The 14320-nt window shown below is 36.2% G+C and overlaps 1 protein-coding gene across 1 annotated transcript in view; it reads left to right on the top strand.

The window, feature by feature from the left end:
- Positions 1 to 14320, top strand: part of MAN2A1 (mannosidase alpha class 2A member 1) — a 162051-nt gene that overhangs the window by 88774 nt on the left and 58957 nt on the right. Inside the window, exons 11-12 of the mRNA XM_072788203.1 lie at positions 1180 to 1294; positions 2559 to 2626. Of these exons, the coding sequence (XP_072644304.1) occupies positions 1180 to 1294; positions 2559 to 2626 (183 nt within the window). The remainder of the gene's footprint in view (positions 1 to 1179; positions 1295 to 2558; positions 2627 to 14320) is intronic.

Below are 14320 nucleotides of genomic sequence, written 5' to 3'. Positions count from 1 at the left end.
GAATTGTATTCATTCATACTGTTTTTTGGTCTGGTGAAAACACTTGAATAGACTGAGAAACTTAGCTGGATGATGGCCTGAACCCACGTCCCTAAGACTTTAATACTGTGAATGTATAACATGCTAGCATAGTTAATTACCTTATTGATTATGATCACCCACATCTTTGAAGGCAGTCTCAGTGCTCTGCAAAAAGAAGTTATTTCTAATTCTCTTACACATTCTTTTGTTGTTGCATGCCAACAAAAATGTTCTTAACATATAGATCCAAAATTGCTTCCTGTATTGGGGAAAATAACATAATCACCCTATAACCATAGTAGATTCAATGGCTGATTGAAAGCATGGTTAGCCAAGTTTCTCTACGGATTTCTCCAATGAGTTTACCTATGGATGCCTATTCTATAAAGAAACAAGATGGAATTTGAAAAAAAAAACTTGAAACAAATTCTTTTCCCATTTATAGTGGTTCAGTAATAGCTGGTAATGTACCAAGATTCTATTCCAGAATTGATTTTGAATCGATTGATTCATGCGCATCTCTTTGGTTCCTCAGGCATACAGTTTGAATACAGTTAACAGTTTTAATGACCAAGAAAAGTAAGAAGGACAAAGACAATTTCATTTCCAGACCTCTGAAAACTCTTTTTTTTTTTTTGAACAAGAACATGAAACTAAAGTCAACAAAGTATTTATTTGAATTCTTTAGGAATTTGAGTTTTGAAATATGTATACTGATTGAATTTTCTTGTGAGTGACAGTTTAATCTCATGTTTCCTTCTGCTGTTTCAACATTTTTTGAAGAATTTTCTAACATAAAGGCTCAAATCACTTTTTTGCTTAGAATGCCTTAAAGCTATTAGAGTGATCATGTTGGATATTCTTAATATTTGGTGTGATATTCATAGAAAGTTCCGGTAGTTTGAATAAATTTACACGTCTCAGATGCGTACAGAAAATTTTCTATTTTAAATGAATCCTTATTAGTGATGTCTTTTGATTAACCTTCTTTTTTCTTGGTAACCTATTTCTGGGCAAAGAAGAGTCCATTCGTTATAGGTTTCACTTTGTGAATACAGGATGAAAGTAATGGTAGTTTGGTCATTATTAAAAAAACTGAAAATATTGTATACAGATGTTTGAATTACTTCTCAGACCAGTAAAATTTTTGGTTCACAGACTCTTTAATTCATTGGTGAATTTGAAGAAGATAATTGGATATTCAGCGCTACTACTTATTTTGAAGGACAAAAACTTGTACAACTCTTACTCTTTTGATAACCTCCTAGACATGGTTAGTTGCTACCTTTTATATTATCTTAAAAATGTGTGATTCTTTTGTTCTTGGATTGGAAAACGGGGTGAGAAGCTTAGTGAAAAGAGATTGAAAAACAGTGATTTCCTTGTACATTATTTGAAAGAATTTGTATCATTTTATATATGAAATACCTATATGTTCTTCTTTCCTATAAGTGTGTCTGTAGTTGATTTGTAGTGTATATTTTGTTCTGACTAGATCTAAGCATGAAAATTAACGAACTTACTTTGTTACGTGAAACTTAGGGCTTTCAGAACATCATTAAGATGATATTGGAAGGTAACCGAACATTATAATTAGTTATTTGCTTGGCTTTAATTAGAAGCTCCCTGGTATTTGAACTTCTGTGAGACCTTCCTCTGTTCTTGCTGAACTTCAAATTTGATCCTAAATTGCCTTCTGGTTTCAGGATGAGTCCATGGAGTGGTGTGGGCCAGGCTCAGATGTGTGTAACAGTAGAGGAGAGGTTGAGGAATTAGGAGACTAGCTATTAGCCTCAACCTCTGTACCTGCTTGCACGGGCCTTGAAAAAGTTGCTTAACATCTGTGTGCCCTCGTTCATTTATCTGTAAGATGGGATGATATCTGCCTTGGCTTATGTCGGTGTTGGGATCAGAGGAGCCAATAAAACAGAACATACTCTGAAAGGAAAATAATGCTCTTCAACAACAAGGAAGAACAATTAGCAAACCTCTTTAGACTTCCACTTAGCAACTCAGTTGTTTTAAAATTGTTTTAACATTTTGTCATTGGAGTCTATTGTAAATGATAGGCTTTGAAATTTTGCATGTGATTGGAGCTTACACATCTGGAATCAGATAATAACCTCAATATTTTCATAACCTGATATTTGCAATGAAATTACAAATATCACATATTCATATTAAAGTAAAAAATCCAGTAAGTGGACATACACTGCTTAAGGATATGAAACCTATGATACAAAGGTAAAATAATGAAACTTTCTGCAAAATTATCTTTAGAACTCTGATCTACTTGGCTCCTAATTGGACTCTAGTCCCTGTAACATATGCTCTAGTGAAGTCTGAATACACACGCATATATATGTGCACACACAAGAATTACTTATTTTGGATTTTGGTGGACTTTATATAGCTAGAAAAAGGATTTTTTTTTCCCACATTGTGTCCTTCTTAGGATTTTGTAAGTACTATTACATAGTTAGTTTTGAAACTTAGCTTTTAAAAGTAAAAATAAAAATTTTTGTTTGTTTTTATAGGATTTTAAACAAAGCTCACAGAGTTCTCTACCACAAAAAACCGTCCTAACGCTGAGTGCAGAACCAAGGTAAATACATAATTTCTCATAAAATTTTGCTACTGTCCTTACTTGATGCTTTTGCTTTTTCATGATTCTTTTCTCTTGCTAGGATACATTTTGAGGCAGTATTTTATTTAATAAATTTATTAATTTCAAAAAATTTTCTGAAGAAATGGATTGTTTTCCCATGACTGTCATGTTCAGTGTTAATAGCTACCACATTGATTGCTGAGTTGAACTATTCTAACAGTATTTCTTTTTTTACAGATACTTGGTATGGGATGGTAAATATAATTTATGATTATATTCTTTTTTAACTTTTTGTTTACTTATTTTCATTGATTCCTGATCCCATTTTTTTAAAATGAAGGAAGAAACTTAATTATGAAGGGTTCCTACTGTAAATTGTTTATTGGATAATTTGTCATTGTGCTGGTCAGATTGTCTCATTTTAACATTGTGGATTTATGTTAAGGTAAATGGGAAAGGCGTTCAGTTGACCTGAAAATGGGGCAATTAATTTGGTGGCTGCCTCTTATTTATAAAGAAATGTTTTATATTTTTATTGATAATTATTTAACCAAGTCTTCTGTTTTTAATGACTTAGTATCACTAGGCCAGTACCCACTATACCCAGATACACAGTGTATTCTTATCTAATATAACTTATTGCTATCTACATTGAGAAATTTAGTATGTACAAATTGTAGGATAAAAGAATAGTTGTAAGGGATAATTCATGATTTTAACTAGTCTTTATTAAAATTATTTAAAAGTAAATGGAATCAAAGTATTAGAGAAAATTTACAATTGCTAATAAAGTTGACATTTTGATTATGCATAAAGCTTCAGTTGGCTAAATCTCTTCAAGTAGAGACTTGAAATGTATACAGCTCATACTTCTGAACAAGAAGATAGGTATTTTTTTAGTAACACTAAAAGTATCACTTAAGTAATGATGAAATCCTACTTTTTTTTTTTTTTTGGCCAGAAAAAGAAGAGATTAACTAGAAAGACAGTTTCAGTCTTAACTTTAAAATCTTGTTGCAGAAAAAAATAAATAAATAAAAATAAAATAAAATAAAATAAAATAAAATAAAAAATAAAATAAAATAAAATAAAATAAAATAAAATAAAATAAAATAAAATAAAATAAAATAAAATCTTGTTGCAGGCTTAAAAGCTTTCCCAGGTTGCCAGGTCATGAGACAGTAATGATCCCATTACAAGACATTTTCTTTTTCTTAAATAATATTTTGACGTAGTTGATGTGATATGGCTGTTTCTTAAATATTGTGCCCCTACTAAATTGTGGTGTCTGTAAATCTCTTTAGCTTTAGACATAATCCCTCTTCTTCTATTTTGGTGGAAAAACCTTTGTTTCTACTGACTGGAAGAATGCCTTATGCTTACTATAAGCGATTCATGCCCCATCTGCACCCCATTAAGTCTTCCTTTGGGTGCTTGGTAGAGTGGGTGGGATGGAGCCCTAATGGGTCAGAAACCCTGTGGTTTCTACTGTCCTTGCTTTAGTCAGCAGTAAGTGATAATTCAGCCCTGCTTATGCTGGAGTGAGAAAGGAGGTACAGGTGTATTGACTAAGAAGAAATACATTTTTGAGCTTTAATATTGAGTTTTTTTTGTTTGTTTGTTTGTTTGTTTTTTTTTATTTATTTTTTTTATTTATTTATTCATGATAGTCACACAGAGAGAGACAGAGAGGCAGAGACACAGGCAGAGGGAGAAGCAGGCTCCATGCTGGGAGCCCGATGTGGGATTCGATCCCGGGTCTCCAGGATCGCGGCCCGGGCCAAAGGCAGGCGCCAAACCACTGCGCCACCCAGGGATCCCTTGAGTTTTAATTATAAACATAAATAGAATATTTGAAACTATTAGTACAATGATCACCTTTTCATATTTCCTTTTAAATGGTTTGTATTTAACTAGGATTCTTCATCTTAAAATTACTTCTTCACAGTTCTTTTCTACCAAATGTCAGTGCTACTACTGTTTCTATAGTTAGGTGAATTGAAGATACTTACAATTGTCAAATTCTTATTTGTATCTTTCTTATCTATCTATTCTGTACTTGAGGACCTCATGAATAGAACTACTTATACTTCTGGTTTTAAAATGTCTTACTTGTTAGCCACAGATAATCTGAGTTGCTGATCTCTCAGTAAAGGCAGTGAAAATTGGAGGAATGACGGTGGCCTTTAAAATGGAAGAATTCCAAATAAATTAAATAAATAAATAAATAAATAAATAAATAAATAAATAAATAAAATAAATAAATAAAATGGAAGAATTCCACAGTTTTATTTAGCAGGTACTGAAAGTAAGATTATTATCTGCACTTCTCAGTCTTTAAGTTGAAAGTTCCAGAAGTATGGTCATGAGTCTTTCTCCTGTTCTTCGTGAATCCTATATAAGATCAAAGGCTTAGCATTATTTTGATGATAAACATAATTCTTGTTTGAGCAACAGATTATTAATCTAAATATAACATGCATTCTTAATGAGGGAGACCTCCTGCTTAGGAGGGTAAAAATTGGTTCTTGGGGAGTTTGAAGAGAAGTATTTTTTTAATAATATAAAGCCTAAAAATAGTACAATAACAGACATAATTGAAGTGTGGTATTAAAATTGTATGGGGAGAGGATTAGCAAATAAATGTCTAAAAAGAGTCTTTAAGGAGTTCTGATGGGAAGAGGTTGAGAAACACTGATCTAAACTCATACAATTTCAATAATACACATAAATGATTTGATCATGCTGTTGGCAACATTAGCTATAGCTCTAACCTAACATAACTGAGTTTGGGAGTATTTTAAAAGGAGTCCGTAATCTGCTCGTGGGGATGTAGGGCCTGTCCAGGAGCCTGATGGAGTTCACAAGGTTATGTGAGCTCTGTAGTATATGCCTTCATAGTCTTTATATGGAGAGCAGGTTCAATTAAGAGTTAAAAGTTAGAGCACGCTGAATGAGTCATAAATTCTCTAGCCTTCAATAATCCCTAAAAGTACAGAGGTATTTCTTTTTCTCTCTACACACATAATCGCCTAAGGAAACCCAGTTGTAAAAAATTTTAATACAAAGATTTACAGGATTAGGGACACGGAGGACGTAGAGGATGGAAGGTAAACTTCTGAAATAAGCAGGGATTTCAGTTTTCTTTCACTGTGTTTGGTTACTTCGGGCAGGGTGGAAGCAAATGTTGCTGTCGCACAGGCCAGGAAGTCATGTGTTTTGATGATATGTAAAGGGACTTTTTTTTTTTTTTTTTTAACGTGGATACTTTGAAATGCCACTGGGTACACATTGCATTGAGATAACTTCTGTAAATCTGAAAATGTAGTCTTTCAAGTAGAAAATTTTTTTTTAGTGTGAGAGCAATGTATTCAAACCAGTTGCAAATTTACCATTAAGTGCTTTTAATTTTTACCACGGCATTTATTGGTAAGGGATCTTACATATCTTTTGGCCAGAAAAAAGAGCAGGTTAATTTGCAATGAAATCATTAACCCTGTGGAGACACAAAAGAAGTCATTGTTTTCAGAGCTTAGGTGGCATCAGAGTATCGACGAGATATAAACAGTACCCAATTCCAGAAAAGAGACTCAGTACTTCCATTGCCGTTTACTTGTCGAATGATTCTCCCTGGATGGCTGCCCAGCACCTCTAATTTAATTTCCTCTTGTTTTCTCCATGCGTGCTTTCCTTTTGAATCCCGGTCTTTATTAATAGCATCATTCTCTTTCTGGTTGTCTATGTTCTGAAGCCTCAGAACCCACTTTGACTTCTACTTTTTCTTGCTAAGTTTCATGGACCGGAAAGTCTTTTGGATTTTCCCCTCTACTCATGTCTGACGTTCATCGTCTGCTATTTTCCTATTACTTTGTGGTTTTACACTTTTTTTTTTTTTTAATGTTTTACTTCAACTACTGCAATGATTTACTGCTCTTTTGTCTTCAGTTTCTCTCTGCCCCTAATTTATTGCGTGTAGTTGCCCCAGGATCTACCCACAGCAGAATGCGAGTGAGTCACCTGGGTGGCAGCTGCAAGGCTTCTAGGACCTACCCTCGGGAGTCCTAGGAGGTCCTTCCACTATATTCTTAGTCAAACAAGCCACTGGCCAAGGTTCAAGGGGAGGGAATTATTCATTGCTTGATTTGAGGAGCATCTAAAGAAGCAAAGGGAGCGATGGCCATCCTCTTTGGAGACTATCTACCACACTTTACCTGCTGGCCACTATAACTCACACACCTACCATGTGCACAGTATCCCACCTCCTTCCAAGATGCCATCCCATTTTAGCCCCAAATTTTCATCTAAATCAGGTCCAAAATGACTCACTCACATAGCTGGAAATTGATGGTGTCTTATTTCTGTCAGTGTAATCACTTGAAGTTAATTCTTCTAGATTGTAAACTCCTCGATAGTAGGAACTATTTCTTTTATTTATTTTTCCCACTGTGCCTGTGGAATTATAGTCAACGTCGTAAGAATTGAGTAAAGACTTGTTGAAATACAATTAATTATTGACTGAAGAGAATATTGAACTTCAGAGAGCAGATAGGCATAGACATTCTATGTGAAAATGTGGTGTCCTGATATATTCTCCCCAGATAGTTCTTACATCTAGTAATTGGAGTTTGGATGCCAGAGGGCTTCTAAATACACTAGATACTACTACAAGCAAAGATAAATAACAGTTCAGCGCTTTGAATTTGGTCAACATTTGGATGACTGCTCATTTGAGATTTTAGAGTTTCATACCATGAGACCTGAAAAATTATAGGTTGTGTCTCAGCATCATGGCATTCTTACAGAATTACCTTTGTTGAGATTCTTTAGAATGAGTGGGTCAAAAGATACTCCCAGATATCTAAGTGCGTGATCTAATCAGATCAGGGTTTGTTTTTTTTCCCTTCTTTCTTTTTCAGATTTTATTTAAATTCAAGTTAGTTAGCATAGTGCATTATTAGTTTCAGAGGTAATATTTAGTGATTTATCAGTTACATATAACACCCAGTGCTCATTATATTGAGTGTCCTCCTTAACGTCCATCACTCAGTGACCCCATCCTCCCCACCAGCAACCCTCGGTCTGTTCCTGATAATTCAGCATCTCATATGGTTGGCTTCCTTCTCTGTTTTTATCTTATTTTTCCTTCCCTTCCCCTGTGTTCATCAGTTTTGTTTCTTAAATTCCACATATGGGTGAAATCACATGGTATTTGTCTTTTTCTGACTTAATTTTACTTAACACAGAATACACTCTGGTTCCACACTGTTGCAAATGGCAAGATTTTTTTTGATGGCTGAGTAATATTCCATTGTACGTATACATACCACCTCTTCTTTATCTCTTCATCAGTTGATGGACTGTTTGGCTCTTTCCATGTTTTGGCTATCGTGGACATTGCTAATTGGTTCCGTTTTTATACATAAGACTTCTTGTTGTTGACCTAGAGTATTTGCCTGGTTGTACATTTTGTATTTTTAATGTTATCACAAACAATTCTTCTCACAATAATTATGTTAGTGTAATGGACTTTAAGACTTTAAATCATTTTTTCCTTGGTTACCATGTCATCAGTGTATTTTTATACCAAGTCACAATATATATAAGAAAGTATCGGGATCCCTGGGTGGCGCAGCGGTTTGGCGCCTGCCTTTGGCCCAGGGCGCGATCCTGGAGACCCGGGATCGAATCCCATGTCGGGCTCCCAGTGCATGGAGCCTGCTTCTCCCTCTGCCTATGTCTCTGCCTCTCTCTCTGTGACTATCATAAATAAATAAAAAATAAAATAAAATAAAATAAATTAAAAAAAAAAGTATCTAATATCCCTACCAGTTGTTTAAACTTGTTTTATTTATTTATTTATTTTTTTTAAACTTTAAAATAGACCTGAAAGAACCAATTGTAGCTCAAGAACTGAACTAAGATTCCACTGCTGGAACAAAAGTTGTTCTAATCTGAGCACCAGGAGTCTGGTGAGAGAGCCGCGATGAACGTCAGGACGGAGCTTACTTTGTACCTGATGGTTCTTCTTGGGGATGGAACAGTGTCAGCAGTGATAACTAGTGTGAGAAGTGTGCTTGTTGCTCCTGCATTGTAACAGTGTGAGCTCAAATCTTGTCATGTACTAGAAAACTGGTACAGAAATGTCTTCACATTAGTTAGCAGAAAAATAAATGTACAAAGTCACAAAGATGGAGGGTTTCCGTCCTTGAAAACGAAGGGCTGCATTTTAACACTATCCCAAGGGAATTTAAGGTAATAATAGAACACATGATTTGACTAGGATTTGACACTCCAGACCCTCTGCAGGTTCCATTATTATGAGAGCAGCTGAAATGTCCTTTCCTTTTAAAGCTACTTTAGAACTTTTCTTTTAATGGGGGAGTTGCTAACTGACAATACAGGAGACTCTTAAAATAAAAAAAAACTGAGTTCTAGTCTAATACAGGTCTATCTGGGTATTAATAGCATAGTCTATTTGAGAATTAATGCTCATTCCTGGATTTGAAGGAAGGGTTCCTAAACCATCCTCCTAGATGCTTTTCTGTTTAAGTATTTATTGCTTGTGAAAGGTGTATTTTCATCTGTGTTGCATCTGAGTTACATTTTATTAATTTTGACTTTTTCAAGGTACAGATTGACCCATTCTCCAATAATCCAGAAACAACACATCGGCCTATGTGTGATGTGGGATATTTTTAGAAAGGATGTTTGCCCCAAAAGACTTGAGTAGAATATAGCACATGACTTTACGCAACCAAAAACTTCTTAAGGGGTTGGAGATATCTTCAGCACGATATATTAGTTAATTTTATGTTAGAACTAGTTTCAGAGCATTCATGTCTGGATAGCAACATTGCATAACCTTACTTGGTGTTTGCTGTACCAAATCAGCCATTCGCCTGCTTGTATCTTTCCTAATGTGTTTCAGGGAAATATAAACGTCTCTGGGGGAGAGAATAGGAGAAAAGGCTCTACCCAAGTCTCCCTGCCCTTAACATTTCTATTTATGTTATGGTATCAGAAACGATGAGTATTAATTCCTGAAATACTATTTCAGCCTTACATTGACTTAGATGAATAACACCTATTTATATGAAAAAATAAAAAAGTTGACACTTTCATTTTATGTGATGGCTGACTAGGGACCCTGAGACTGACTCTCTCAATTTCCTATTAAAACTCATGGAAACAAAGATGATGAACAATCAGAGGAACACCAAACCTTGATTTGACAGTCGACCTATTGCCACAATTTAAGATACCCACAAACCATAAAGTTGATCGACCAGACTGGAAAATACAATTACTCACTGACCAATGGTAAACAGTTAGAAATAACAGCTACATGGCAGGTTTCTAGGAGCAGGTATAGAGATGGATTCCTTTTCATTTTTATAATATTCCCCACCTCCCCCCCCCAAAGTTTTGAAATTCGTATACTCTATCTACCAAGTAGAACGGAGGACTGATATTTTTAATTCAGGGACAGGAGGCTGTTAAAGAGATAAAGTAGCTATTCTTTTCAATCTCTCTGCGTAGGATTTCTGTGAACCAGTCTCCACCTAATTGGCCAACTAGATCACCTGATTCTCTCTTTTCCTTTTCTGTGCCTGTGATACCCTGACCTTGTCCCAGACAGGCTGCCAGCTAGGGAAATGGGCACAGTTCTCTCCCTCTGGTATTTCAGTTAAATTATATGATTATCATGAATCAATTAGTTATTCCCAGATCAGTTGTTCTTGTTATTTTTCTTGTACAATTTGATTAATTTCTGTTAAACTGATGAATTATACAAAAATATATTTTTTTAAATGAAGTCTAGTGTTTTGGAAATTTTCAACAAATGTGAGTCACTGGTGAGATGCCTATAAAAACAGCTGGGAAGAAATCATAAAGATGTAGAAGCAGTCTGTACTCATCTTGCTTAATATTTTCCCAAGTATTGAAGTTCTTGGTCTACTTTAGAAAAACCTAAGCTGGAAACTATACATGATTAATCACATGCATGGTTATGCAGAAAATATGCCACAAGACTCCAATTAGTGGTCTCATAGTTAAAGCAGAAGCTTTGCTCTTAGAAGATTAGAAAACTCTCTCTCTATAAATATATATAAAACATACATGAATATATGAATTATTAAGTCATATGTATAACTTAAAATTGTCCTACTTAAACTTTTGCTTGCAAGTCAACTTTATCTCCTTTAGTTAATAGGTCTATTGCCAGCCTTAATTACATTGATAAGAGAGCTTCCATTGTGTCTGTATTTTACAACCAATTTGGAGACTGAATCTGACAGAAATAAAATAGGCAGAAGCAAGTGGGGAACTAAGGTAGAGCACTGAACTAGGGAAGTATCCATTCAAGGAAATTGCTGTTGACAGTGGCACGGACCAGAAGGATAGATAGTCTCTGCTGAAGAGAGAATCCCTCCATTTGTTCACCAGAGTTGGCATAAAACAATGAATACTACAGGCACAGCCACCTTGGATGGTGGCCTTTTGGATCTTTTGCCCTCAGGCTGTCTCTGTGCATGTGGACTTGATTTCCTTATTATATATTTTTATATTATATAACTTATTCACTCTTCTCCATCAGTGCATTTTCTTTCCCTCCTTTCGGCATTATTAACAAGTGGGTCATTTAATTTATTTCTTGCTGTCCATCTCCCTTGCTACAATATGAGCTCCAAGGCAGAGAACTACCTTGCTGTCGAATTCCCTGGCAAATACCTGGTACATTATAGGTGCTTACCAAATACTTGTCAAATAAACTAACTCTGGGTAGGAAAGGGACATTAGTCCCAAAATAAAAACCAAGAGTACCCATAGCATATGCAGGGTTTGGGCAGATGTCTGCTTCTTTGAGGGTAAGTAAAGGGAAAATTATCTTGGCAAGCCTTTGCATAGACTCTATAGGAAAACAGAAAGTGGTAGTTACATGAAGACTCAGAAGAACAGTTTACGTTTCAGAAGGATTTGTTACAGAGACCAGAAAAACATTTCAGAACTTTGGGGTTCTAAAAAAGTTTGAGTCATGATCTCTGAGAAATCTGAAACGGAAAGCAAAGAGCTGAGGTGAAAAAATGGTGTGATGATACGGGGAGTGACAAAAGGGAAGGTTATTGGTGGGGGTGTGACGAGAGAACATCTTCATGAGTGATGCTGAAGAGTGAGGCTGATACTGTGAGTGTCCAGTGACATGAAAAAAGAAAAAAAAGAACAAACCATGAGATGCTTTGTAAGAATGCAGAGAAAAGGAAGAGGAGTGGAAACAATGGGAGAGATGATGGTAGGTATGGAGGACAAGGTTTTAACAAAAGACAGAGATTTTCTTCAGGAAAAAAAAATGGAACAGAGGCAATGTGATCAAAGATAGAATTGATGAAAAGGTTTTTGAACCGAGGAGGTCTGGCTTTATAGATAAAAGGGTTAAGTTCTGGGTAATATAAATGAAAAGAGAGTTACTCCTAGTATGTCTTGGTAACTTGGTTCGATTAAAAGGAAAGGGACATATTGTAGAAGTACCCAGCCGAAGGACAGACACTGGATAACATGGTACAAAAGCCAGACTGACGTAGGTTTCTTCTCTGTAATAACGAGAAGACTATGGAGTTTTTAAATCACTTTATCTTTCATATGTGAAGGCAACAAAAAGACATTTTCAAGTATGAAAATACCTAGAAAATGTAGCACAGGTACTCTTCTTGTTAAAACTTGATAAAGTCAACTCAGCTGACTCCTATTTGAATCAAAAGCAAGAAGGCATTGGAAATAATGAGACCTCGTGAAACGCAAATCATCACTGTAGCTTTGGTCACCAGAACTGAAGCTGGGTGTGCACTGTAGCTTCAGATTATGTTAACATCTGAAGGAGGTAGAGAGTCAAGAGCATATAAGAGATCTTAAATAAGTAATTGTTTTGCCTCAGGAAAGTTTAAAAGATAAAAGCTCCCAGTGAGAGTGATATTTTCTGCTCCATTGCCTTCGTTTATTGTCCGTGTACTGTTGACTCACCACATACATCTCTCTTCTGAGAAAAGTTCCCCAAGTTCTGCCCACAGGCCAGATGGCTGGCTCCATTGGGATGTTCCTCTTGGACCTCCATCTCCGCGTGTAAAACTGAACCCGTACTCTCCGCTCGTATATATCCTGTGGTCCCAAGTGCCTTAATAAAATAGCAGCAGCGGCATCCGGTTACCTGGACCTTGATTGTAGAGCGATCACGTATCCCGGTGTTTCATCAGTGTTCCTTTTCATTGTCAAAGGGGACATATGTTCATTTGGACAATAAATTGCAGGATTGCCCTCGTTCTCTTCGTCTCTTCCCTTTCACCTTCATCCTGTATCCAATCAAGTACCAGGTCTTTTCATTCTACTGTCTTGTCTATCCCAGTCTTGTCCACTTCTCCTTAGCTTCAGCACCAGTACCCTGCTTCTGTCTGTCCCTTGGGTGATGGTGACACTCCTGTGACAGGTATCCCTTCCTCATACATTTGTTGGAGGAAGTAAAGTCATTTATAGAGTCTAGTACTTAGTAGGCAATTAACAGGTCCTAGCAGTGATGTTATAATTACTCAAAACTCTTCTTTCCTCCATTACCCTGAGGATAAACTCACAGACTCTTTGAGCTGTGTGTCTACATTTTGATTTCTCTAGCATCATCTTTCACATCACCCCAGCCTATGCTGTGTGCTTCAAGCTTCCAACTATCAGTTTTTAACATACCGTGTTCTCTTCTAGACCTTTGCTGCCTGGTAATAAAGCAAAATAAAACAAAAACCCCCACCCACCAGATCCTCAATCTTTCTCTCTCTCTCTCTCTCTCTCTCTCTCTCTCACACACACACACACACACACACACACACACACACGCACACACACACACACACAATTTGCCTGATTGATTCCTGATTAATCTTTTAGAATTCAGCTTTAAATGCTACATTCTCCGGAAACTTTTTCCAGTACCCTTGAGCCAGGCTAGGTGTCACTCTTGGAGGCCCCCTGAGACTATGTGTAACCCCTCGTATCACATTTAGCACACAGATAATCCTCCTCTGAAGAAACTTGCTTTAAACCTCGTGAAGGCATAAGTTGGGTCTTGGTCATCATTCTTACGTGACACCTAGCAATCTGTCTGGAAATAAGTGCCAGGAGCATTTGAATTAGGCACTGCCCTGGATGAAATCTTGTTCCTGCAGACATAGTCCTGTGGAGAGATGAAGAGAACTGTGGGCAAAATAGGTCTTTGAGCTTTATCATCTGAACAAATGCTTTTAAAGGCCTTACGTGTGTGACAGTAACCATCGAGGAATTGGTCACATGCACTCTGTTCATAAAATTCCATATAAAGTTAAGGAGAGCATAAGATTGGTTAAGATTGGTAAATTGGTAAATTCAGAGGCTTTGGCTTAGGTTTTTATGAAGTCTGCATTTCAAGTCCCATGGAGAAAATAAAGAAGACTCCTCTGAATTAGAGAAGTTGTGAATGGTTGAATGAAATAAGGAAGAAAAGTTGTGAATGGTTGAATGAAATAAGGAAGAAGTACCTGGTATACCAAAGGTGTTTGCTGATGGATAATTAAATATTGTGGTGGAGAAGGTGACAATTATGAAAAGTTAGTTACATGTGGTATATTTGATAGGTGGTTAAGGACAGATTTAAAACTAAGGAATCCTCCAAGGAAA

The sequence above is a fragment of the Canis lupus genome, chromosome 2, assembly GCF_048164855.1.
Source record: "Canis lupus baileyi chromosome 2, mCanLup2.hap1, whole genome shotgun sequence".
NCBI lineage: Eukaryota > Metazoa > Chordata > Mammalia > Carnivora > Canidae > Canis > Canis lupus.
The sequence above is the reverse complement of the archived record's forward strand: the minus strand, read 5'-3'. Positions and strand labels throughout refer to the sequence as shown.